This window comes from Ylistrum balloti, unplaced genomic scaffold (assembly GCF_031769215.1).
Source record: "Ylistrum balloti isolate Yb309-2 unplaced genomic scaffold, AGI_CSIRO_Ybal_v1 Utg369790, whole genome shotgun sequence".
Taxonomy (NCBI): Eukaryota; Metazoa; Mollusca; class Bivalvia; order Pectinida; family Pectinidae; genus Ylistrum; species Ylistrum balloti.
The window spans coordinates 523485-551393 of record NW_026781974.1 but is presented as its reverse complement, the minus strand read 5'-3'; the positions used below and the strand labels follow the sequence as shown (position 1 = coordinate 551393).

The 27909-nt window shown below is 34.3% G+C and overlaps 1 protein-coding gene across 1 annotated transcript in view; it reads right to left on the bottom strand.

Annotated features, from left to right (window-relative positions):
* Nucleotides 1-989: 989 nt before the first annotated feature.
* The window catches only part of LOC132544337 (probable ubiquitin carboxyl-terminal hydrolase FAF-X), a 38001-nt gene continuing 11081 nt past the window's right edge, over nucleotides 990-27909 (bottom strand). Inside the window, exons 22-55 of the mRNA XM_060207920.1 lie at nucleotides 27020-27147; nucleotides 26677-26739; nucleotides 26365-26456; nucleotides 25194-25431; nucleotides 24868-24993; nucleotides 24208-24368; nucleotides 23278-23386; nucleotides 21260-21315; nucleotides 20540-20630; nucleotides 19957-20103; nucleotides 19427-19637; nucleotides 19086-19204; nucleotides 18779-18880; nucleotides 17686-17864; nucleotides 17246-17419; nucleotides 16505-16646; nucleotides 16132-16217; nucleotides 15804-15895; nucleotides 15394-15514; nucleotides 14897-14972; nucleotides 14586-14766; nucleotides 14191-14354; nucleotides 13704-13795; nucleotides 12462-12603; nucleotides 12152-12245; nucleotides 11733-11884; nucleotides 11375-11545; nucleotides 10497-10658; nucleotides 10191-10250; nucleotides 9679-9896; nucleotides 9214-9307; nucleotides 8611-8687; nucleotides 8257-8326; nucleotides 990-7867 (exon numbers count right to left, since the gene is read on the bottom strand). Of these exons, the coding sequence (XP_060063903.1) occupies nucleotides 7445-7867; nucleotides 8257-8326; nucleotides 8611-8687; nucleotides 9214-9307; nucleotides 9679-9896; nucleotides 10191-10250; nucleotides 10497-10658; nucleotides 11375-11545; nucleotides 11733-11884; nucleotides 12152-12245; nucleotides 12462-12603; nucleotides 13704-13795; nucleotides 14191-14354; nucleotides 14586-14766; nucleotides 14897-14972; nucleotides 15394-15514; nucleotides 15804-15895; nucleotides 16132-16217; nucleotides 16505-16646; nucleotides 17246-17419; nucleotides 17686-17864; nucleotides 18779-18880; nucleotides 19086-19204; nucleotides 19427-19637; nucleotides 19957-20103; nucleotides 20540-20630; nucleotides 21260-21315; nucleotides 23278-23386; nucleotides 24208-24368; nucleotides 24868-24993; nucleotides 25194-25431; nucleotides 26365-26456; nucleotides 26677-26739; nucleotides 27020-27147 (4613 nt within the window). The 3' untranslated portion in view covers nucleotides 990-7444. The remainder of the gene's footprint in view (nucleotides 7868-8256; nucleotides 8327-8610; nucleotides 8688-9213; nucleotides 9308-9678; nucleotides 9897-10190; nucleotides 10251-10496; nucleotides 10659-11374; nucleotides 11546-11732; nucleotides 11885-12151; nucleotides 12246-12461; nucleotides 12604-13703; nucleotides 13796-14190; nucleotides 14355-14585; nucleotides 14767-14896; nucleotides 14973-15393; nucleotides 15515-15803; nucleotides 15896-16131; nucleotides 16218-16504; nucleotides 16647-17245; nucleotides 17420-17685; nucleotides 17865-18778; nucleotides 18881-19085; nucleotides 19205-19426; nucleotides 19638-19956; nucleotides 20104-20539; nucleotides 20631-21259; nucleotides 21316-23277; nucleotides 23387-24207; nucleotides 24369-24867; nucleotides 24994-25193; nucleotides 25432-26364; nucleotides 26457-26676; nucleotides 26740-27019; nucleotides 27148-27909) is intronic.

The following is a 27909-nucleotide window of genomic DNA, read 5'->3' as shown; positions in this document are numbered from 1 at the left end:
TCTTTCCAAATACCTGAGAGGATTTCTATGAAGTCTGTCTCGCAATAATTTCTGAAATAATTCATGGTCAGATAATCGTTTGGGCTCATTAACCACTTCTTGCTGTATTATTAGTCATTGAACACGTATACATAAAATATGGAAATGAAATATTTCTCTCCCTGAAACAAAGTGTACTGTAGGTGGAACAATATACGCATGTCCCATGCCATAGAAATATAGAGGATCTGCTGCATCAAACAATACAAGTATGGAAATGACAAGTCAAAAAGTCTAGAGGAAAAACAGTGCTATATGTTTTAATGATAAATAAAGTTTACCAAGTTTTAAAGATATTGAATGAAAACTGGGAGAAATCTCAGGACAAGATTAAAATGCTTAAAAGAATAAAGGGCAATATCCGTTTGAAATATTGTTGAATGAAAACAAAATGCTATTTGCGAGAACACTGTATCATTGTTATGGTTTTCAAGCTTACCAAGTTTCAAATGAATTTGTTAATGTTAATGAATGAGGCTAAATAGGCCTAAAACAAATTGTTCAACTATTCTACAGCTTACATAGAAGATATTGTTGGTTCATAAAGACATTTTCTGCAAACTTGAAATCATATTCTTCATACATGCTCTACATAATTGCCATTACTCTGGACATATTGATTGTTGAAAAGCAAGCTACAGGCCCAATATCAGCACCATGGATCTTTTAGTAATGGAGAAGTTGTTTAAATATTTGCACATATTTTAATCCTGTGACTTTGAAAGTGGGTCAAGGTAATTCATATTAACAAACTTGGTAGCCCTACATCCTAGTATGCTACAGGCCCAATAAAAGTACCAGACGTGTTTTGGTTATTAAGATGTTGTTTAAAGATTTTGACTTATTAAAAAGCTTTGACCTTAAAAATAGGTCAAGGTCAATAATATGAACAAACCTGGTAGCCCTGCATCACTGCATGCAACAGGCGCAATTTCAGTATCCTAGGCCTTCTGGTTATTGAGAAGTTGTTTAAATATTTTTTAAAAAATATACGGTTCCTCTGAAAGTAAGTCAAAGTCACATATTTTGACAAACCTGGTAGCCCTTCATCCCTTCATGTTATAGGCCCAATATCAGCACCTTGGGTCTTTTGGTTATTGAGCAGAAGTTATTTGAATGGAAAGTTTTTGCACAGCACAAAACAATGGCAAAACACAATGGCTCATCCTGATCTAAAAACTTCTCAACACATACACATGTCAAACTTCAGTTCAATATCTCCACTGGACCGTAAGAAAATGAGTGGAAACTGCTGCTTTCTTCGGGCCATTTTTCTGAAACTTTGATCGACTGGAACCAAATAAAAGCTTGATCCGCATCTTCTCACTACACAACTACATACCGAACTTCACTTCAATATCAGCTTCTTTTAAAAAGTTAGCAATTTTCTTGCAAGGGCATAAAAATAACTGAAGTCGGACATTTTTGTGACAACTCACTTTAATGAATTATTTCCAAGTTGAAACAGCAGTAATGACTCAATTTCATATGATAAAGCATGAAAATAACTTAAGCTACTTTTAGTCATTAAAATATTTCCTACGGAAAAAGGAACGTTATCACACATCAACTTATTATCTGTTTCAACTTCTCTTAAAAAACAAAAATAACAAAATACATTATCATTTTTAACTATCGAGAATAAAACTATGGCTGTGGACAAACCACAAATGTACATTCAACGCCAGGACATAAAATTATGACGATACTTCCAATGAGTCTGTGTAATGTTGCATGGACAAAAACCATGTACAAGTAATTGTGGCAGAAGAAAACAATGTTAACATGAGAATATCTCAATCAGAATTGTATTTGGTTCACAGAAAAAAATCTTAACCCCACATTTCTAAAGGAGCATGAGTGTCATTGTGAAATCCTCTATAAGATTCACAATTTGATTAAGATCTTGGTGACGACATTTTAATACCTTTACATTAAACTGTAACAATTACCATGTGATATTAGTAGACTGTTCCCTATAAATAGATTGCCATGCTTCTTAAATATAACTTCTAAAATCAACACGTTATCAAGACACAAATCCAATTTGTTCTACCAGTTATTTCTGGGAAAGCAAATTATCAAGACAATCAATAATTAACTTTACTTGGCAAAATTTCTAGGCAACACTTCAACATATTTGTCATATTTCTGCTCTAAAATGCACTTTCTCCAAGATCAACAATGCTATTTTTCTAAGTATCCTGTTTCAACATGGTCATCCCCTTTTCTTTGAGATACCTTTTCTCTGAAAGTATTTTAGTTTCTTATCAATACCAAGTTATCATTGCTGGGATATATTTTCTTGCCAACATGTTTTAAGCAACATAGACAAATAATTTGGTTAAGTTTACAACTTCTGATGAAAAGACTGATGTTACTGGCAGATTTACTGATGAATCAGTAGTTTTAATACAAAGGTCTTTTTTCCACTATCAATTATAAGAAAAGCACCAACAACACACGTACAGAAAGAGCTTTAAAGAATTTGGTCCTCTTCCAAACTGATTCTATATTTACAGATAAGCCTTGCCAGATCCACTCAGTACACAGGCTCTATGTTCTTGCCAATCAAGCTACATAGCAATCATATTTACACAAAAAATTACCTTTAAATCTTGTTTGAACTTTTTCCTTGCAACATCATAGATTTGCTAACATAAGGGTAAATTTTGTGCCCGTTTAAACAAAAAAAAAAAAATAAATAAAAAATGATATGTCTGAATTCCAAAGTAAACATAATTTGCAAAAAAAAAAAATCTATTCTATGTTGTGAAACTGAACAGGTTTCTGCTGAATAAAACTTATTCACTCCATTTCAGATCTGAATCAGTTGAATCAGCTAGTGTAAAAAGTCCTTTCAAAGTGAGATACTGCAAAAGCTCCATAGGGAATCCTTTTTAAGAAATCAGGAAGTTACATGGGGGTGCGAGGCATTTAAGGACCAATGAAAGGCCGGGAAGTAGGAAGTGGGATACTGGACCTTAAATTGGAAAATTGAAAATTTCATACCAAATGTATAACCCTATTAAGAAAATTGTGAAAAGTACCAAAGTATTCCATATTAATGTTTTTGGATTGAACTTTCTGGAATTTCTGCATTTGATTCAAAGCTTGTGATTAATCTACCATGTATTTTTAATATTTTTCAATTATATATTCCTTGGAATCCTTTTCCTTCATGTGACTGGTATAATAACTGAACAATCCACTAAAATATTCCAAAATAGATAAGACCATTTGAGATTGTAGACAGTGAAAGTTTACAAATTCAAATACACAAGTAGGAATAATACATAATTTATGAAATCATAAATAGTGCCTTGATATTTCAAAGATCATGTTTCCAATTCCAGTCTCTACAAAAAAAGTTTTTCAAAGTGGTATCCTTACAATGTATCTCCCGATCAATTACATAATAATTCATAGTGTATTTTTAGTATCTGTATACTAAGAAGAGTACATTGTGGATGAAGTTAAGATTTAGAACAGGTTTAAATATATACATGTGTATTTAAAATAAAACTACCTATTATACAGTTGCTGTGTATTATATAACAGGATATCACAAGTCTGAACCGCGTTGTGCCACTGTGCATACTATGCAAGGCAACTTAAGGTTACTCTATATGTACATTAACAATGATGAAAGCACATGTCTCTCGTGTGACCACACCTTACAATGTGTTAGCACTATCAGCTGGTCGACATCGACAGGATACAGTAATTATACACTCACACATGCACACTCACATATATAGCATTAATAGTTACTCAACATCTCAACAACAATATGTACATGCACACCAATGTAACACAAAGTATGTACTCGCACGACATCAACATGATACATAGATACACAGTGCCGTGAACAGTAAAAATACTTAAGTGTATTCTGTACACATCTACATCGTCTTATATGTGAACATCACACATTTATTACACACGTGTGTAGCATAAATATATCTCAATCAAAATTACATCACAAGTTGATACATGTCATTTTTGCAATGAATCCTTTTCAAGAGACATTTGCAGTACTGTATAATCATTTATAATAATATTATTTAACAAGATAGAAAAGAACATCAATCTTTGAAAGTTTAATAAAACAGCTCTTTTTTAATTACGGTGCAAATTTTCTTATAAAAACATTTCAATCTATCAACAGATCAGTTTATCGCCATTTTTTGTAGGAAAATATTTTACCAAAAAATCCAAGAGTAACCACTGCATAAAATACCAATCAAGCTATCATTTACTTGTTCCTGTACCAAAAAAAACAAAACAACAAAAATGTATCATGCTGATCATACCAGAACACATTGCTATAAAGGTTAACACATAACTTGACCTATAGTACATGGAACCCCAGCAATATTCAGGAGAAAAAGTGATATATTCAATCTGCACTGTCAAGAACGTGATGCACTGCAAGATTTATACTTCATCAGTTTAAAACATCAGAACCTATTAAAAGTGTAAAGTCTGACAACTCTATATGGATGATTTTTCTTCTTGTGTGTAGACATTATTTATCTTGGGAATTTAGTGTTACTATAAAATAAACTGCATTTTTGCTGATATTGGGCTTCCCTGTTCACAGTATCACAAGCTTAAGCATACCACATTACATTTTACTCTGGACAAGCTCCTTTTTAAGGTGAAATTGAACAGCAAAAATGAAGTAATGTTCATCTAGCAAAATCAAAACCAGCCTTGTTATGTATGGATGGTAAGAAGGCACCATAATACACCAGGGCATTGCAAATGACACTTTAAATTTTTAACAACTTCATCATCAATTACATGTTGACCTTAGTTCCATGCTGTTCTCTAGATAACCAGATGTCTTGGTCATTTTTTTTTTCAGAAGGCACAAGTTGTATGGTTATATAAGCTAAAACTGATCTATTCTGCTCTGACTGAGGAAATACTGTGTGAATTGTTATCTCAAAGATAATAACATCCACAGGTACCAATCCTAAGTGACCAGGTACTTATCCTAAATGACCAGATGCTGATCCAAAAAGAACAGGTGCTAATCCTAAGTGACCAGGTGCTAATCCAGAAAATACAGGTGCCAATCCTAAGTGACCAGGTGCTAATCCAGAAAAAACAGGTGCTTATCCTAAATGATCAATGGATTGCCTCAACTTAGTCAACAGAGATTATTGTGGCTGTACTTAAGTGTTCATGTGTAAACACATAACATAGTGACTTGGCTAAAGTGTTCAGAGCAATCAGGGCCCTTATTTCTGATATATATGGCAATCAAAAAGGTAAATACAGAACTGTATGGTATACTGATAATGTAAGTTGATTTTTTAAATTGACCAGGTAGTCCAATCAATGTTTGCAGACAAACACCTTCTTCCCTGATTGCCTCACTTTACTGGGTATGCTAGTTTGACTTGTACTTACCAGTATGATTTACAGTCGCATGAGTCTACAAGAACTAGTGTGTCACATCAACAAACTTTTACTGTCGAATTAAATCTAGAATACTATTGTACATATTGTACCAATATGGATATACAACCGTGTTTATTATCTCTGTCGTATTATTATAATTCAACTACAATAAGGCATTTAAATTTCCTCTAGTCACCTGTAAATGAGAAAAATATTACCTTCTACTGCCATGTCTATCTGCAACTAACAACACCAATGTAGGATTTTGATCTGTTTCTGATAATTGCTTCTGTGTGATGTTGTCTTTAACCAAAAATTTAAATATAGAACATTACCCTCTTGATTATATAAAGTAAACTTACCATAGTATATAGTTTCTCAAGCAATATTTACCTATAACGCCAAATCTTGTAATTTTACCAAAACTGCATCTCCAGTTGTTAAATAAAAACAGAAATTCAACAAAAAAATATGTACATCTGGATTTAAAATGATCATCATCAAGGCAACAGAACAATGTTTTGATTGATGTCTTAAGCTTATGAAACTTAGAACAGACCCCATAATATTTGGAACTAATTACATAAACATTGTGCAAAATAAATACGAACACATTTTATTTTAAACCTGCAGTCTTTAAATAAGTGTACTGTTACACCTGTTTATCATCCACATTTAAGACTGCTTACAATCCTTATTATCATCTACACATTTGCTCTGGTCCATCATGAACTTGTTAAAGGTTTTTACAACCATCAACAGTGATTGGTAACAAGAACTTTCAATCATGGCATTCATGTAAATGTTATACAAATTTCTCTTGTCCCTATCTAACAGAGAATATACAAATTTCTCTTGTCCCTATCTAACAGAGAACACATATTCTCAGACTAGCTTATATTCATAAATGAAATTGGTTAAAAAATGGTTGTCACTTTTATGAATCAGAATCCTAAACAATGCGTTTTGACTTACATTAAGTTGTCAGTCATTAAAAACAGCTGCAGTTAGTTCTTATTAGGACAGTTGTTTATTCCTATGAACTGTTTACATAGCTAATACTAACATTTAATGTACAGATTTCAATTTCTGAATTAAGGACAACCTCATGAGAATTTGCAATTTACCAAATGTTAAATGGCAAGATGAAGATTAATTATCTCAAAACCAATTTTCTAAAATTTTCTGTATAACTCCCCCTCCTAAATATATATTACGTCTTTACAACGGTCACATCAGTTTGGGTCACATGACCAGGAGACCTCTACAACCCTGATTTCATCCTTTGATCACATGCATCACACACAGCCATAACAAACACCAATATAAAATGGTGTCATTTCAAAATAACCATTCATTCTCTAATGTGAATCACAGGTAACTTTATTCCTTCCCTCGAAGACTTGAAGATGTGCATGTAGGAACTGTTCGCCGAGACCTGCAGACACACATATAGCTATGCTGCTTGGTTAGAAAAAATGCAGGCATACAGTGAAGTGCACATAATGTGCACATAAGGTCTGGTCTTTCAAATCCGGCATTCAATGGTCACCAACAAGACTTAAACAAACACATGGCTCCTGGTGCCATGATGAATTGTCTTATTTTCAAAGCAATAACAGATTAAACTTTGCTCTGGTTGGATGTAGCCTGGATTCTATGCACTAAGAATAGAAAAATATGCGGACACTTCTGCTAATATCTTACCATTTTGTATCTTCAACAAAATATTTTGTCCAGTTTGATGAACATACCAAGTTGATGAGTATAGTTAACATTTTTTCACAATAACAATTTCCTTATAGGAATGAAACAAACTAAACAGACTTGTGCACATTTTAGTGTATCAATGATCCCCTGGACTGGGAGATTGAAGACATTGTTCAACACTTTCTAACAAAGGGAATTCTCACAGACTCAAACCTGTAGCACTTCTCCTATCTGTACTTGTGCATTGTGTTGTTTTCTATAATTACGGTCACATTGTTGTTCACTCAGGTGTTGGTTTTTTATTACCATTGTCCAACTCTTCCTCCCCAGTGTCTGGATTGTCAGACTGACCCCCTGGGCTGGTGGTGGGGGCAGGGGAAGGTGCTGTTGGTGAGGTCTGTTGGTTGAGCTGGTTGTTGATCTGGTTACTAGGGTGGATTGGTTGTGGCGACACGTGGCTCACATTCACCTGATTATTTTGTACCTGTGTCTGAGAGGGAGGCTGAGAGGCTGGTGTTTGAGTTGGGGGCTGAGAGGCAGGCTGAGAGGCTGGTTGAGATGGGGGCTGTGACTGTGATGCACTTGTTGGGGGACTAGTGGTTGCGGGAGCTGAGGAGGTCTGTCCTGGAGGATAGGTGGGTGGTACGGCATCTTCTGATGCAGGGGCTTCCTGTTCATCTGTCAAGTAACCATCCTCAGGTTCCTGCAGTTATAATCATACATAATCTTTATTTTAACTTAAATCCAATAACAATGGGGACAAAATCTTAGGAGTTTCCTTATAATACAAAACCAAGTATCAGTATAAATGTTTTTAATGTTTAAACATAACGAAACAGAATGGAAAAAAAATCAACAAACTAGTACTTCAATTAAATATTATTGTGATGAAAAACATACAAGAACATAGATTACATATGAAGAAAGCATGTAACAATTATCACCTACAGCATTAAATATTAAGTTGTTTAATGTATTTGATTAAATCAACTCACAATAATTTTTTTCATACTGACAGATCTCCTACAAAATGATTAAAAATGTAATCTGTCAGAAATTAATCTGGAAATGTAAGAAATATTGAGTTCTCACCTCCTCTGGACAAAGTTCAAAGGCCTTTGATAATGTTTCTCTGGCACTGTGTGACCTTTCTAAGAAATATCTGGAAACAAAACAGGTTTGAGTGATTAGCAATAATTCCTTCAAACATTTTACTGTGAAGTACCCAATTCTTTTCTTCCTTATCACTGATCCCTATCTTCCTGATCATATGACTTCAACACTGTCACTCCTCACGACATAATGTGATCTGCTGACAGCCTACCTGTCAACCATATCATTTTGGTAGTCAGCTGCAGACAATACCAGTAATGGAATTAAGTGCCTCAAAATTTGACCACAAGAAAGACTTTGACAGAACATTTATGTTTCTCAATTTTCACTCACCCATTGGATGTTTCATTGGACTGAGCAGGTGGTGACCAATTGTTATAGGTATATTGCGTATTCCCTGGATATGGCCTCTGTAAAAACAACAAACACAAAATTACTATTTTGTAACTGCATGCATGTGACTAAATAGTATTCAAACTGTACACCTGTACTGAAAATATCTGTACACAAAATGAATTTGCAGAATCTCCCAGAAAGCTAGAGGATATTTTTGAAACATGTTCATCCCTGCTCCTGCTTCGGCAGGAATGGAGCTAAAGGAAAATTGTGGCGAAAATTTAAAATGTAGTTCCAAATCTCTTTTCTGTTGTAAATCTACAACAAAAGCCAGATTTTTGAAGTATAAACCTCAATTCCAAATGCCATCCATTATTTCGGTTACCAAGAAAAGTCCTGCTTTTACCTACATTAAATTTTACATCCTTTCATGTTCAGAATAAAATTAATATTTGAATTAAGTATCAGTTTGGCAGTTATGGGATCAAATAGACAAACCTCTGGGGGCTAATGTCACTTTGTTTATGGTTTGCTGATGTTTCATATCACTTATATTCCAAACTTTAACTACAACTTCATATCTAATTATGTATAACATACCCTTTCTAGTTCATCATTCAACCATTCCACTGCCCAGGTCCACTTGCGTTTGAGATCCCCATTGGTTTGTAACATCTCCGCAGCAGGACGGCATCTGTCAAAATTTAAAGAGTTTTGGGCAGTTGGACAACATTTGTGAATGCTTAATTAACAACAAATAATATTTATACATGACTCCTTATAATTCTTTTGTTTAAGTTCTAAACTAATGACTTGCAATCTCTTTTACTTCAATGTCTAATAAAGATATTTTCAATTCAGAAGAACATTTACAGTCAATTAAAGGTAATTGAATAAAATCTGACTTCAACATGAACAATCAAGATCTTAATTAGCTGGAGCATAGACATTATCGAATACAACATTAGTATGCAAACCTAATATACCATTAGTTTGCAAACCTAATACATCATTTGTATGCAAACAAAATTTCGAGATATATCTTCATCAAAATCAGTGACTTACAATGTAAACAGTGAAACCATCATCTTGATGCATTGGTAGGCTCGTTTCTGGTAGTGATTCTTTGACCTCTGTATAGTGTCAAACAGGCCGTCACGGTCATCTGGTATACCTTTAAGGGCATTGTGTATACGATGGTTTTGCCAAGAATCTTCCAGAAGTAACATCTGGAGGAGAAGATCCAGGTATGGCCGCAGCTCATATGTGTAGGAATATGCAACCTGGTGAGAAATATTTACTTCATTTTTTATCCAGAATACAAACCTCAATTTGAAAATCATTGAAATACAAAAACAGCACAACTCCATCCAATATGGAAATCAAATTTCAAATTTCATACTATTACTGAGAGGAAGCATCAACCATGTTGAACCCATGCAAAGCAAAAATTTTCCCTTAAATAATTTCTGCATAGCTTGTAAAGTTTACATCACATTTAAGTCTGACACTGGTAGTACTTTTGACAGAAAGTTTTTTTTACATTTGAACATATACATAAAACAGTGTCTTCTTACCTGCCATAGGAGTTCACTAAGCACTGTTGATGAAAAATGTGGATTTTCCCAGCAACAGAACTATTAAACCAAGGAATAACATTTTTATAAAATCTCTGCATTATAAGAACATCTATGTACAAATTTGTCATTGTTATTTACTTCATTTAATTTTAATTGACATCCATTGAGGAAAATATGCCAGGGGATTGAGATAATGTTGGGTTATTGAAAATTAATTTTCTGTTTTAATTTCTGTTATACTCGATTATTTTTGCTTGTTTTGGGTTTTACTTCTTTGAAGGGTCAGGAAGGTGTGTCACCTACCCTCAGAAGTTTGGTGGTATCCTCTGTATTGTTGCAGTCTTCAATCAACTTTTTGACATAGCTGGTGCGACCATACAAAATGTCTGACACCTGTGACTGTATAGACATCAGAGAGTTCTGTACAGAATTATCACCGTGGGGATTGGGTTTGGCTGGTTCACCCTGACAAAGAAAAAAAAAAAAAAAATTAACAATCAAAATAAATGAAATATTTTCAAATATTAACAAACCAACTTTAGCAAAACCAAAACATGAAAATTATCATTTAAAAAAAAAGTAAAACTAGATGAGTAAGAATGACATGAATCCCACCTGTAAGAAAACAAGAAGTTTAAAACTTTTTCGTATTATTGGCTTTTATAAGAAAGTGTGTTCATGACTCAGGAAATAACATGTAGACTCTGCCTGAAATAAAATTGCCTTCAGAATTGCCCTCTTCCCTTTTTTTAATTTCCTGCAGGACTTAAGTGAGGCTCTCCAATATTGTCCCTATTGGTTTCGTGAATATCTTAATAAGAATTTTAATGTTTAATGGCAATAACAGAACAAGTGCATTAACAATCAACCAAGTATTTTGATCGTTGATTGAAACATTGGATTCTGATCAAAAGCAGATATTGATTGCCATCTGATTTCAACAAATAGCAGAGCATTACAAACAAAAGTATATATGATAATATCATAAGGGATTAATGTTTAAAAGGCACTCATTAAGACACATTGTTGTATATTTTTGGCTGAAATTCTGGATTAACCTTGTTTAATATGTTATCATTATATCTTTGACCTACTCGTCGGTGTTACTTTTGTTAATGTCAAGTAAACCTGTTGTTTTATGCTTGACATGGAACTAAATGGAAAAGATTGTTATAACTTACATTTGATGAAAGACAACGAGTGGAGACATCACAGCATCGGATTAGGATTGACACAACAGAGTAGAGTCGACTCAGCTCGGCATACTGGTACTTGATAGGAGGCCCTGGACCCTCATCCAACGCCACCAGCATGAACATTGATGGCACATTCAATTTCAACAGCTGCATTTTCTATGTAACACACAAATCAAACAGTTCCTCAATTTGGTTCTTTCCAACATGATATCTTGCAAATTTGTCAATTTGACCTAAGTACAATAATGCTGAAAGTAGACTTGCACTTATTATCATGTAATTATTGATATTTAGCCGAACTTTATTAACACCGAGTGACTGCTGTGATGTCCATACAACATACCTCATCCTGACCAAGGTTGGCGTACATCAAAAACAGGTGGAAATACTGTTGTAGGTGTCGTCCGTGTTCAGACACTTCCTTCTTCAGTAAATGTAGCACAGCTAGTAACAAGTGGTCACTCAAGGTTGCATTAGGATCTGCTGGGTGTCCAGCTACATAGAGAAGATTTATACAGGGGGTAAAATTTCTTGTCAAGATATCTTTATTGATATCATTCTCTCAGAGAACTAGTTTTCAGACATATTACCATGTAGCATGCTCTGGCAATTTTACAAATATGCTGATGATGGTGTGGCAAATCTGTAGAACCACCATAAGTAATGGTTCCTGAAATCACTGAAGTACAGTATATGGGAAAATTACAAGCAACAATACAAGGTAATTCCAATTCAATAACAAGACTTATGACTTACACATACCGTACAGTCCCTGCACCAGTGGGGGTGGGCATGGTCCGTCCCGAAGGGCAAAGTGAGACAAACACACAACCGTTTTACAGAATGCTGTTCTAACCTGAAATTAAAATTTTGGGCAATCTATTCAAGAAGTGCCATTTTCTGATGCATTTCTAGTTTGATAAATATTGGCTTCATTGTAGGCAAACATCTTGTTATTTTTCACTGTGACTGCATTATGCAGGAATGGATCACAATGTGTTATATTTTATTTCAAATTGTGTTGAAGTATCATTTTTCATTTATAATTAATCAGAAAAGATGTTTAACTTACTTCTGATGTTGGACACTCTAGCAGGTACTCTGCAAATCTGTTAGGATGGGCGAAGAGAACATTTTGTGCAAACCAGGTGCGTACTTTTTTGCTTGGTCGTAGGTGACAACTTAATGCTTCATACCACTCGTTAGCTGGACCCCTACAATAATACAGTGCACAACAATAATGATTGATTATTGTTATTCAATGATCTGCGGAGCATATGTACTAATAATACTAGTAACACTAATACCTTAAAGTGACGAAGTCCCTAAAACCCTAAATGCTGTGAAGGTGACTTTTATAGCTGTTTTTTCTGGAAGACAAGGAGCCGTGCTCAACTCCTGTGACATTGACTGAAGATCAAACCTATTTATTTGGAATCTTTTATGGTAATCTATTAAGCAAACATCATAATTCTAGGCCTTCATGATTGTGAAAAAATTGTACCAAGTGGTTGTATTTGAACCCTGTAACTCTGGATAAAGGTTAATAATATTTATTTGATCTTTTTCTTTAGCAATATCATGACCCTTGGATGCGAGCGTTTTTAGAATAAATCTTGAGATTTTTAACACAACCAGATTTTGTGGCTTAGACTGAATGCCAAGAGTATCTACATAATACACTGTTCTTGAATAATTTATCAAGCAGTCAATCCAATACCTATTGTCAATACTAATATCAGAATGACTGGACCATCTCAGAGTTTTCCTGGTATAGAACCTTAAATGAAAAATAGGTTGAAGTGATCTAGTACCTACCTTAGGGTTTTCTTGGTATGGAACCCTACATGGAATATGGGTTGAAGTGATCTAGTACCTACCTTGGGGTTTTCTTGGTATGGAAACCTACATGGAATATGGGTTGAACTGATCTAGTACCTACCTCAGGGTTTTCTTGGTATGGAACCCTACATGGAATATGGGTTGAAGTGATCTAGTACCTACCTAAGGGTTTTCTTGGTGAGGAACCCTACATGGAATATGGGTTGAAGTGATCTAGTACCTACCTCAGGGTTTTCTTGGTGAGGAACCCTACATGGAATATGGGTTGAAGTGATCTAGTACCTACCTCAGGGTTTTCTCGGTATGGAACCCTACATGGAATATGGGTTGAAGTGATCTAGTACCTACCTCAGGGTTTTCTTGGTATGGAACCCTACTTGCAATATGGGTTGAAGTGATCTAGTACCTACCTCAGGGTTTTCTTGGTATGGAACCCTACATAGAATAAGGGTTGAAGTGATCTAGTACCTACCTCAGGGTTTTCTTGGTATGGAACCCTACATGGAATAAGAACTTTGCTGCCAGCTCTGTACTGATCATAGCTACATTTTCAGCATCAGCATTCTGAAAATATGAAAATCAGCCCAGAGATATAGTGAATCAGGATAACATTGACCACCATATAAATTTACTGTTCTCATATGATTCATTTATCAATTTGGAATTTTTTTCTTTGTAAGAAACATCACATGACAAATTACCTTCACTTAAAGTTAATTGGCACCATTTGTATCAAAATTCCAATATTTTTTTAAGTCTGCTGCTCATACTAAACCTATTACTCTGTCAATAATAACATATGAACAAGTAATATTTCACATATCCAATTATGCATATAAACTTTCTCATGGAAAAACACCACGCTTGGATCCTCAAATCCATAATATTGTTATGATTTCAATAGGTCGATTACAAATGTAGCAGTATGCGAGTGAATAATTTCCATAGGAACAACCTACCACTTTGTCTGCACAGTGATACATTGGGTTACAGGTCAATAACTTCTTCATGAACTGGAAATACTCAGGACAAAATTGACTCTTCTCATGCATAAACATGATGTTCTGTTTTCTAACACACTTTTCAATTGTACATGGCATCTTTACTTGGGATGGTTTGTTCACTGAAAGCAAAAAAAAATTATGTCACAGTTTCGTAAAAAACTTTTCATGAGCCAAGAAAATGAGAGGATTTATTTGTTAAAGAGTATTTAAGCATGTTTATCTTTAATAAAGTGTGAAATTCTTACATTTTGTTTCAAGTTATTCCTTATTTTTAAATGCCACATATTTAACAAAGATAAGGGAAAAAATTACTGAGTAAGTAATATATCCTGATCAAAACCCGACAGTACCTATAGTGAGGTCTTGCAGTGACTTGTAGATGTGCTTTTCATCTTCTGTCTCGTCCTGACGTTCATAGAATAGGATGTAGGCATTCCACCATCGTTTCTGTCGTCTATATGCCATCCTCTTTAGCATGTGATCGAACACTTCTCCCAAGTACTCTCCACCAAAGCACTGGTTCTTTATCTCCTGAAATAAAAAAACTCGTCCATGAAATTCACCAAATGCTTTGCAGTACTACCATGAATTTTCTTAGCCTGACAAAACTTGAAAAATTAATGTTCTTTTTTTGAGCTTCTTCATCAAATCATCTACATACCTCATCGTCCTCCATCTTGCATTCAGACACATCACCGTCGTCAAACTTGTACCACTTGGCCTGGTTGTCTTCACCCCTATATGAATTAAAAATTTTGTACAATCAATGATGATGTCAGAAAGAAAAACATGATCACCAGAAAATCATGATAAAATTACAAATCCATTTCTTGGTATCAATATCATTTTAACATTAAATAGAAAGTGTCTGGAATCTGAAATCCAGAATTTGATATTCCATGACCAACAGCACAATGATTTTTGTTTCATTCATTTAACTAATGTTATCATCCTCGGAAAAAGATTAGATTTACCTATATCAGATATACATATATTTTCAAGAAACAATAATGACATACAAGTGTTCCAATCTGTTTTCTAATATGAAGCACACTAAAGTCAAGTAATGCTCAAACCACCCAAATGTGCAGTATGGATATTTTTCTTATACCCAGTATAGGATGACTTTCAGAGGTAAACAAATGACTACTGATTTACCTGTGTAATATGTAGGAGTAGTAATGACCACCACTAGCCTGTCCACTATGGACTACAACACCAAACAACTTGTATTTTGTACTTTGCGGCTTTGTATCAAAGTCATCATCTATTATTTCACCTGTAAAAAAACAATATATATCATATTTTTCAGTTGATCAAGTAAAAAAAATTGGAAAATATACCACAAAGATTGTTCTTAAAATGGCTCTTATATTCTTTCAAATCATCAAAAATATTATTTTGACAGATAAAATCAAAGCTTAAACTAAATTTATTGAAAGATAAAATCAAAGCTTAAACTAAATTTATTATAAGTCCTTTTGAAGATTTGAACATGAAAACCTTCAAAATTGAACAGCTCAAAACAGTAGTTTATTTTTCTTTTCATCTTTGACCACAACACTTGCCTTCAATCTTTGCTAGCCCCTGAACTGTGTAAGGTTCCATGTCTATCTCCCGTGGAAATTCAAAGTAATCATTGAATTTTATTGCACTTTCCCTGAAAAAACAAAGTATGTCATCATTAGCTTGCAGACATTTCAAATTCCTTCTCACAAAGTTAAAATAAATCAAGACTTTTAAAAACTCATTACCATAGTCAGTATACAATTACTCATGACGAGACATCAACTTGTAGTCTGTAAGTGGTGACCATGAGTTTAGGTAATGTCTAAGCATCTATTTATACAATATTTTTTTCTTTTTCTCCTGTGACATTATAAGCTCACTCCTCACCTTTCCCAGTCATAGTCAAACCGCTTCAGCTGAATGGCTAAGACTTTTGGCAGTTTCTTTATCACAAGTCTTTTTACAGTATCAACCTGTAAAGCAATGCCAATAAATGTTGATTACGAAAGATTTTCAATCAGAAATGAAATTATTGACTTGTACCAATAAAATTGACCGAAGTATATTGTTTTCTTCTGTGATTACATAACTGTGTCCTGAACTTACAACATATTATTGACTTACAAGTATTCTGTAGAAAAGAAATTTTTAAGAACACTAAATGTTACAAATTCTGGGCGCCATTCATCCTCACAAACCATCAAGAATATGAAATCCACATCGGAGAAGTATCCTAATTTGTCAGACTTGTGGATCTTACCTTTTTATTACACTTTTCACATTTGTATGCGTTGGCCCCCTCTAGTAAGTCCCCCTTGACGTACTGTTCCAGTGACTCCAGCAGGTTTTGGTGATTCCTTATATCTACATTTAATGTAGTAAACGGTTCCTCCCTCTGGTACCTACAACCGACAGAATAAACAATATACATGATATATCTGTATACTTGTTCAGAGTATATCTGGTAATCATTTTATCCGGCAAATTCAGTCCATACAACAATCAATAAACAGTTAAACTTGAAATTAAAGATTTGATGTATTATCTGGTACATACAGTCAATAGAACAATAATTATACATTAATACTTTGACATGGTTAATATCTCTGATATCCCCCTCTGGTAATTACTAAAACTCTGTTATATGTATCATGATGTTCCTTTGGTAAATATATACTATAACTGTAAGGAGACACCCTTCTCCTCCTCCATTAAAACAAATTCACCAATAAAAATCACTGCATACAAGTATGTTCATGTTTTAAAAAACACCAATCATGGGCACCACCATACAATATCAATTTTCATTGCCCACATGTCTTACACAGCGAGCTTTATAAAAAATTTTCAGTTGAATAAACAGATAAATAAGCTTTATATTTTACAGTTTTGTATTAATTAACATAAGAATAATCAATGTCACAAAACAGATCAAAAGTGTGACATCAATTGATGTCACATTCCTGTCATAGCGAGAGAGATCCATACTCTCAAACCTTACCTATGGGGACAGTCTTTACATATTTTCTGGTCAGCGAATGAACCTCCCATAACTTTAGAGAGAATGGTGGGTTGTCCGAGTGCCTTGAGAGATTCATCTAAACTATCTACTAAGCTGTTGAAAAACTCTAAGGCATCATGCTGTTCTCTCAAGTTCACTGGCTCTCCCCATAACCTACAAGTATAACACATATACATGTCAACACAAGGAAAATATACAAATTATCGTTCCTTTTTTCATAAAAGTCTTCAATCACACAAAAAATAGAAATATTCACATTCATATCAAATTATGAAGGTGTGACAAACTATTCTTGAATATCATATTAAAACAAACATATTACAGAATAAAGAATTTGTACAGTAATTTTTTTCTCATAAAAGACGTGAATGGACCATGGATATTCCTTAAACAAGTCCCGACACATCTGACAGATTTACCTGAAGTGTTTCCAGAAGCCCCTGGGGACATAATACTGAAGCTTGCTGGTGGCGAGATGTCCAAAGATTAGCTGGATCTGTCTAAGAACACCCTGGTGGTACTCTTTTCTTGCCTCCTCTTTATTACTAACAGACTTTTCTTCATCCTTTCGCTCTTCATCTCCCATATCCACATTTGTCTGAAACCACATTTTAAAATATTCAATATTTTACATTTCAAATTTTAGTCGAGAAGATAGGGCATGATCATATTCTTCAAAAAGGATTTCTCTAAATCTATTTAAAAAAGTCATGGACATCAAGTTATTTCACACTGTAAATGACAATATTTGGTAAATGAATTAGCAGACTGTACAATACAACCATTAACCAAACATGGCTTACATTATAATAGTGTTACACATCACTGTACAATACAACCATCAACCAAACATGGCTTACATTTTAATGGTGTTATATACCACTGTACAATACAACCATCAACCAAACATGGCTTACATTATAATGGTGTTACATACCACTGTACAATACAACCATCAACCAAACATGGCTTACATTATAATGGTGTTACACATCACTGTACAATACAACCATCAACCAAACATGGCTTACATTATAATGGTGTTACACATCACTGTACAATACAACCATCAACCAAACATGGCTTACATTATAATGGTGTTACACATCACTGTACAATACAACCATCAACCAAACATGGCTTACATTATAATGGTGTTACATACCACTGTACAATACAACCATCAACCAAACATGGCTTACATTATAATGGTGTTACCTACCACTGTACAATACAACCATCAACCAAGCATGGCTTACATCATAATGGTGTTACATACCACTGTACAATACAACCATCAACCAAACATGGCTGACATCATAATGGTGTTACATACCACTGTACAATACAACCATCAACCAAACATGGCTTACATTATAATGGTGTTACACATCACTGTACAATACAACCATCAACCAAACATGGCTTACATTATAATAGTGTTACACATCACTGTACAATACAACCATCAACCAAACATGGCTTACATTACATCAGTGTTATATGACCTACCTCACTTTCACTCTTCTCGTCACCCACATACTCCTCTTCGATGTCGTCCGCTACCCCTTCCACTGCTAAAATCCCTGTCCTGATCTGCTCTATCATGAACAGCTATAATACAACAAAAGAACTTCTATTAAACAAGTACCGTATAGGTCTAATGATGACATGAACCATTTTGTAACAACACATTTGTTTACCAACTTTACATTGTTTGGTCCAGTATCAATGCCACATATTAACTAGAACCTTTCAGAAGCTTGAAGTCAATTGAAGTGTTAGAAGTCTTCGCCTATTAACATAACTGTACACTTGCCTGCTGTAAGACTGAGTTCATGTAACAGGTAGCACCAGCATTCTTTAGCCCTACAAAGCCTTTGATTGGCCTTGGACCAACAGGAGGTAGGTATTCCCACTCATTCAGGGGTTGCTCACCTGAAAAGAAACAATAGATTTTCATTACCAGATATGTCTCTGCTAACTATTTACGAAGTTTGCCTAATATTTACCACTGAACCAAAATCTCCACTTTAAAGACAATTTCTATAAATAGCCAATAAAATTTCACCAATGCTAGTATGTAAACATGCTAGCTACACAGTGAAGGCTAAGGGAAATAACTGTACAAAGTGCCACTAAATGTTCACCAGTACTTACCATTGTAAAACATTTCTGTTAACATGCCTGCTAGACAGCGAAGGTTGGGGAGACAATTTGTACAAAGTGCCACTAAAAGTTCAAACGCAGCTATCACAGTTGAAGACGTGGAACAGACTGGTACAGCCTGATCCGACGGAAACTCCCCATTGAGTTTTCTACTCTGCAGCACTATCTTAGATGCTGGGAATAGGAAATCCTCCACTATCTCCTGTAAAAATTAAGGATTTTTTCTTTACTGATAAAACAATCATGTTTTCTATGTTAATACAGGAGCACCAAATGATGTTGTGATTTCTGACTCACCATCTTTTTATTGTTGATTCATAATGTAATCTGTAGTATTCAAATCATTACAAGAACACCAAATAATTCTTTAAATTGCAGATCACCATCTAATTTCAGGTTTCATACTATCACTGGCAGATCTAACAACTGATTTTACAGTCAAAGATTTTCAAAATATTCTGTTCTTTAAGCAAAGTTTTGTTGTAACAGTCATATTTGGATATTAGTACAAAGTTGTCTACCTTGATGAGATTAGCTCCCCCTTTCTCTGAGCCAATGTTATATTTTTTCTCTGACGACTGGAATGCTAAGAGTTCCCGTGTGATCCCAAGATGTCCCCCTAACAATGCTTCCTCCACAGCCACCTCTCCAGTGTTCAGCACATCATCCTAAAGTCACACAACAACATTCTAAATTATGTAGGACTTCAAACTTTTTTTATTGAAACATCTTTCAGTATGAACTAGAGAAATGATAAAAAACAATACAAGATTCAATAAAATTGTGTTGCGTTACATCAAGTACAGATGAAAAGAAAAAAATGATACAAGATGGTAACATTAAGGTTTTATATTAATACAAAATCAACTGAGTACAATAAAACTCCTATCAAATATTTGTTTAAGGATCTTTGATCCATTATTTTTTCTCTCATATCTTGAGAAAGTTTACCAAATATTCAGAGTATCTGTACACAACTTAGAAAATATATCAATTATGCGTCATATAACTTTCTTATGCAAACAATATAATGTCTATTGATCTATACTTCCTATCTCATAATATTTTCCTATTAAGAAGATTACAAGGACACACAAAACGTACCCTTGTCTTAATTAACCAGTCAATCTCATTACTTAGTAGCTTCTCTGCATTAGGGAGTCTCACATCACTGGCACATGCATAATTCAACAGCCTGTTAAAGTACAAAACACATGTAGTGGTATCTCAAATTATTATCCAGAGCATTGTAGTGTTAAATACTTTCAACTTTTTATTTACTGAATGATTGACAAGATTGGTCCACATTTGATTAAAATAAATCAATGATGAGATTATCCCAACCAACATTATATGATGTTTGTTTTTCTCTTTTCTGCTTTTCTTTACTTTTGTAGTGTAATCATTCATCAAAACATACAGTAAGTAAAAAGTTGAAACATGTGGTAACTTGGGAAACAAGGGAACCTATGATATGAAACTTGAGAAAGATTCCTTATATTTTTCATATGAAATGAGAGAAAAAAGCATCTAGTATTTCTGTATAGTAATAGCCATAATACCCTCCATTGTTGATAAGAAAAATTCACTACTGCCATGGTTATCTTAATTACTGATTTATTAATTTATTATTCACATTTAAAAATCATCGCAAGATGGAAATATTTCCTAAAAGAACAAAGATGGAATTACTGGAAAGTTTCTGGGTCAGATGTCAAGTAATGACCTAAAAAGTTGATGAGATCTTCACATCAATTACAAAGAGGGTGAAGTATTCACAGAATTTTTTTATTTTACATGACAATTTACTGTTTATGTACATACTTGCAAAGGAGACTGAAGTATTCATGGGCCTGCTTTGCATTCTCTTTAACAGATTCCTATAATGAAAAGAAAGAAAATTATAAATAAAACAAGACCTTAAAATATACCATCTTTAAGCTAAATATTTCACACCTAACACTTGACCATTAAGTCACTCAGGGCTCGCGCTGGCGCCATTGGCGAAAGTGAAATGAGATTGGCGATTTCAAATTTCTATTGGCGAAAATGCCGATTACAGACATTTCCAGTCACCGATGTCACTGGCGTTTAACTTATTTGTAACGAGTGACACAGGTAAATTTTGCTCCGACATCGTTGTGTACTACACGTTCACGGTTGACTGACTCACGCAGCTGGGGCAAGGTCAGCTATCGGAACACTTTTGTGTTTTGACAGAAACGTTTACCTGTCTAAACAGCAACACGCCTGAAAAGAAAATCGCCAATTATCCAATGTTGTCTCCATTGTCTCAATCCGAGATAGCCTCTGCCGTGAACAATAAGGTAAGTTGGCTGAAGGAAAGATGTTGTTTTATCGGGAATTGGCTTACGGTAGGTGGATCATTAGGTGTGTCGATGTCGTTAATTGGGCACGAGTTTGTGATTTCTGCAGATATAACTTAGTAAACTAGTGTATTTGAAAGGGCCCGAAATGGGCTTTTTGATCGACAATCAAAATAGCAAGAAACACAAGATATAATTTCGTTGTTTTCACATTATGTTGCCGATTTTGTTTTATATTTTTGTACATATTTTGGTCACATCAGATTTGGCCCTTCACTGAGATAGATCGTTAGATGAAATGGAAAAACGTAAACTCCCCTTTAGTGATAGGGATGGGAAAGTACCCAGATTGTCATCATTTGGTTTTAAGACACCATCTATTGAAAAGGAAAATGATAGTCCTGATCAGGTTACTAACAGGGGCAGTAGTTCAAGAAAGTTTCTAGATAGTTGGAAAATTGGCAGGCCATGGCTAAAATATGACCCAGAGCAAAAGCTCATGTTTTGTGACATATGTATTAAGGCATTAGTTAGAAATAGTTTCTCTGATGGCTGCAGTATCATGAAGAAGAAGTGCTTGGTTAAGCATGAGAAAGGATCAGCATATACAACTATTCATCATTTATGAACAGAAAATTATGTAAATTTAGATTAAGTAATTCAGAAATACTATACAGCCTGGAGGATGGTACAATGTAGTTACTCATTACAGCCTGCTTGGCACATGAATTAGAAACACAATCTTTTAGTTTAACGAATATGTCTTTATTATCTCTGAAGTGTTTTTAAGAGATATATTACTTAGGAAGTTACTGTAATAAGTATAATACTTTGATGGTGTAAAATAAGGTCCAATGTAATCCTGTATCTCTCTGCAAATGTCCAATTCTATTCTAAATTCTATTTTCAATTTTACAGATGAGAACTCTCACTCTGCTGCTTTGGCAACACAACAGCAAACTGTCGAGATGCAGAAGGCCTGTAATAATTCCATGTTTATAAACTCTTTTACCATATACTGTGTTATGTTTGATGTATTGTTGTTAAAACAGTGAATAAATAATGTAATTATATAATTAGCATATGTGTTTTTATTATATGAGGAAATTAAGGGCTCGTCGGGTGAGGGTGAGTTCCGGAATCTGTTCGCACGCTTATAGAAAAAAAAATTTGGTTTGGCGAAACTGAATTTTGACCCAGAGCTAGCCCTGTCACTAAAATGATTAATTTTTCTTTTGTTGATCAGGTAAGTTGTCTGGATCTAGACAGATGTATTTCAAACACCAGCATTCTATTTGATGGTTAAACAATTCATAGTTCTTTTATTCACTCAGGATCATATATTTGCTACAAGAGGTCAACAGAAGTATTCAATAACAGAGTTAGACTACTCCAGTAAACACCTATCTCTCCCCTGGACTTTGGGTTTTCTTCACCTTTACGAAACAATACCATGAAGTGTGGTCTGATGCTGGATTAACCCTTAGTTACATTATAGGTGTCAACTATACATACATTTAGTTCACAGAAGAGAAGTGTGATAAAGAAGACCATTGGACGAGTTCCTCCACAGCAGCGAGTGGCCATCAAGTAAAACTGTTCTGCAGCAGCTACACGCACATGACTACAACAGATGAAATCAGGTAATTTTCATTTTCAGTCAATGCTGTAAAACTAGATCATATTTTAAGACACTCCTCTTATATAATGAAAACTTTTTTATTCCACAAGTTTCTTCAATGCATTGCACCAACACATGTTCCAAGGGTGCAGAGAGCGAAAGTACTGGAGTACTGAGGATGTTTCGAACAATGCGAAAAAATTGTCCTTTTTTTCCACTTCAGAAAAGTTTAAAATTAGTGAAGAAATAAAAGCAGAGGAAATAATTATCTCAAAATGTGGTGTTGGTCTTAACCTTAGAACAACTTTAAACACAAAACTTATTCCCAGAAGACTCCTATCAAATTATACAGTAAAATGCAGAAGACATCCTAAGTCAATAAAATGATGAGACTGGACTGGTTAAAAAATCCCTTAATGTTCTCACACAAGTTCCTGACCATGTACATAAGGACTCCAAGCCATTAATTTATAAAATCTCTGACTTGACTTTGTTTTAACCAAGATCAAAATTTGTTAGTATCATTTTAAAGTTGCTAGAGTTGCAACCTTAACAAACATCTATAAATAGCAAGGTGACCTTTGTGAAAGTTCTTTTTCATGGACTCCTAAATTTCATATTTGGCAAAGTAATATAAAGGAATTCAGGTTGACATAACACCAGTTACAAGTTGTAATTTACTTCCTGATGCTAGCTTTTGTCTACAGACATGACTTATATTCTGAAAGTGATAATCTTTGTAAATAAAACTATTAATCACAAAGTATATGTAATGTAACAATCTAAATACACAGAGGAACAGTGAAAAGCAGTTGTAGGACTACCTGTGGCTGCACAGGAGAAGGAGATCTTTGATGAAGATCTGCCATGCTTTGTCTTTGTTGAGGGCATCTAATGCAGGTGGACACAGTGCAAGACACACTGTCAACACTTCAAGGGCCTCACGTGCCACTGTCAGGTCGTCAAAGTCTGTGTGGTCCTTTGGCTACAAACAACATTTACACTATAACGGTGATTTGTGGTTACCCATAAAAGTTCAAGTAAACAACTATACAAATTAATCTGTAGAAGAAACAGTCATCAGTTGTTTTCTGTATCAATACCTTAATATACACATAATATTGATTATTCAAATCAAATACCAGCCCAAAATCAGAAAGATCCATGCTATGTGACCTGTTCATACCAAAATGAAACCATATTTAATCCACATTGGAAATCCAACATAATTCCTAACCAAGCCCCTACATGATGAATTATTATCCATTATCCACAGCATGTATCAATATTTTGACCTTATTTTGTTAAGACTGACAAGTCATCTATATCATCCTTCAGATAACTCTTATTTCCTACAAACTAGATTTCAACACTTGTTTATCAGAATAGTGGCCAGTCAGTATTTTAGACATCGATATTCCAGAAATCACAGTAAAGATCCCAAAAAGATCAGTAAACTTGCATTAAAGCACAACGGTGCCTACCTTCTCATGGGCTTTGTGGATTTCTTCGTTGGTGGCATGGACAAGATGAAGTGAACTGCTACTAGAGGCCCATGCTATCTTCTGTATAGCCTTAATGGTAGCTAAATCAGGTATTGTCTTGGTCGCCTGAGAGAAAAACATATACAATTACAATTATATACAAGGTTACTACAGTTTTCTAACCAATCAATTCTACATTTTCCCTCTTTGTCAAACTCAAATATATATCAGGCAGGTTTGGCAGAAATCTACTATATTTAAAATTGGCCATTTTGACTGGTTACTGGCGGTCAATGACTGTATACAAACTTCAAGATGTGACTGACCTGGTCCAGTAGTTGTTGTCCCAGACGCATGGCAACATTCTTGGTGGTGAACTCCGAGGTGGGGTTAGGAATATACTGGAGTGCCTGCTGTAGAATCACTGCATGATTGTGCTCTGCTGCAGTGATGTTTGGGGACTGAGGGTCGGCATTACATGCATCTACTACCACTTGGAACTTGGCGTGACTTACAGTTGTCAACATTAACTTACAAATCTTCATCACAGTCACATACACATTTCTACAACAGGAACAGATAATGCAAATTGGCTCATTAAGATGAACTTCAATTTACTCTATTACCTACAAACCAACAAATTGTAAGGCTCCAAGACCACAAGTTCTTGCTATATGTATCTCTCCTGACCAGAACCTCTTGCTCAAATCTATAATATAGTATGTTCCATATTGTACTTATTTCTCTACACCTTTGCCCTCAGTAATATGGCCAAAGTATGCCATTTTTATTTCAAATTCAGAATATATTTTCTAATTGCAAGTTTCAGTCTCAGTATTATTATTTTCTTTTTACAGGAAACTTTCACTTTGAAAATCTGTGTGACCTGTAATGTTTCAATGCCTGATGTTTAAAGAGGTAAAATAGATGAAACATTTTTGGGTAACAGGTGGTATGTGCAAACTTTTTTATTTCATTTTTTTCACGTTTGATCATTTTCTTATCCACACCAATATCGACCTTATTTGTGTATGAAAGCCTGAAGATTGAGGATTGATATTGACTGAGGATTGAAACACACATATCATTTGTTAGGCTGAGGTGGAACCTAGATGAGTATGCTAAAAAGCTTGTATCAGACAAATACTGTTACAACATACTTTAGTTTGAAAGTTAACTTTGGGAAAATTCATGCAAAAAATCTCCTCGTTGCTCCATTTTCCCATCAAAAGAGTATTTCATTCAAATACGTGTTTATTTGCTTTATCATTTCTTTTACTATTCCTGTGTCGACTATTACGTCTGAAAAAATGTTACAAGTATTATCATGAGAACATTCATCCTGACACATGGTACTCATTATACATAGTGCTATTTTATCAATTAATAAATATAATTAGAAATATTATCTAAAGGTCTAAACCAGAACAGTTCAATACTGATGGAATAAACATAGAATTGAAAATACTTATCCAGTTCTTATTCAAATGAAATTACCTTTTTGAGTGTAAATCTGCAGCTGGCATGAAATTATTTTTTGTTAACATATTCAAGGATAACTGCACTCCTCCACTCTTCACAAAATTAAACTGAAAAAAAAAGGTGAAATGTGAGCTACATGAGTGTTGTACAAGGTTTACATCCAAAATTTGTATAAAACCTATAACTGTTGACTTTAAAGTACAAGAGACAATAAAATTTATTTCCTCACAAAACATTTTTCTGATATACTCTCAACAATATCTCTCCGAGAATACTTTTGTTAAAAGTCAGAGTACAACTTTGTGGCTTGTCATCATAAATACAAACCTGAAAGTCAAAAGCATCCTCTGACAGTGGTTCCCCAGCAGGCATCAGGAGGCTGTAACACACCTGTACCACGAAAAAATTCAACAATCAGTAATCTTTCACAATTTTTCATTCGCTGAACTGAATTCAGCATAGTGCAAGAATAGGATTGAAATATCAGTTCTGTCTTTTAACAAGCCAAGTCAAGCCACAAATTTTTCAGTTCCTTTTCAAAATCAAACACAACAAACAATAAAATACTTATCAAATGAAATATTGGCAAATCTCTCATGTTATGCTGCAATACAATGCTAAATAGGTCACTATAGTGACAACAGATACAACACTTCTTCACAAAACTTACCTCAACATTGTACAAAGTCTGTGTCGTGGAGGAATTGAAAAACAAAAGCTCTAACTGTTGTGATAGGGAGGTTTCAGATCTAGTGTTTTCTGCACATATACTTCGCAGTTTATCCACAGTGTGAGTATCTGTAAAAGCAGTTTACATATGTTGTACACATCTAAAAATCATATAAAGATATAGGATTTGTTATTGTACCTCTGCAAGAGCCAATCAAACTTATATCATTAAATTGTCCAAAATTATGTAAAATATCTGACAGAACAGTAATTATACTTTTTTGTTTTTGTTTAAGGAGCCAAGCAGAATCATATACATCAGATTATTTGATATCTGAAAGCCATGTGACATCAAATACATGTATCTATCACCTAATTTGGACTTTCCAACTAAATGCTTGTATCTAAAGATCACCCAAAAATTAGCACCATTACAAAACAACAGATCAGCATCGTTTATCTGTCAAGCATCTAATGGCTATAGGTAGGGTCAAATTCATAGATACAGGTAAGCCAGAATATTTCTAGTTTGCATTCTTTGGTAACTTTCCTTGAAATATTTTAATTTTATTTTATGGCCATTTTAAAGTTACCTGGCATTCATCTAATTCTAAATACAATATCCCTTCACTCAAGCTATGTTACTCTAACATATAACAACATCCTAGAGGTCATTCAGAAAGTCAGTCTACAGATTTTAACCCATCTGTCATGAAAGTGAGTCCAGATCATTAATTCTAAACATAATGACCCTTCATTTGAGTCTAGTTATCAAGATATTGTTTACAAGATTTAAACCCACTTTTCTGAACCAAAATCATGACTGCAGGTTTTGATTACCGAGAACATAAAGACTGACAACAAGAGCTGTACTTAGAACATTGAGCTAAT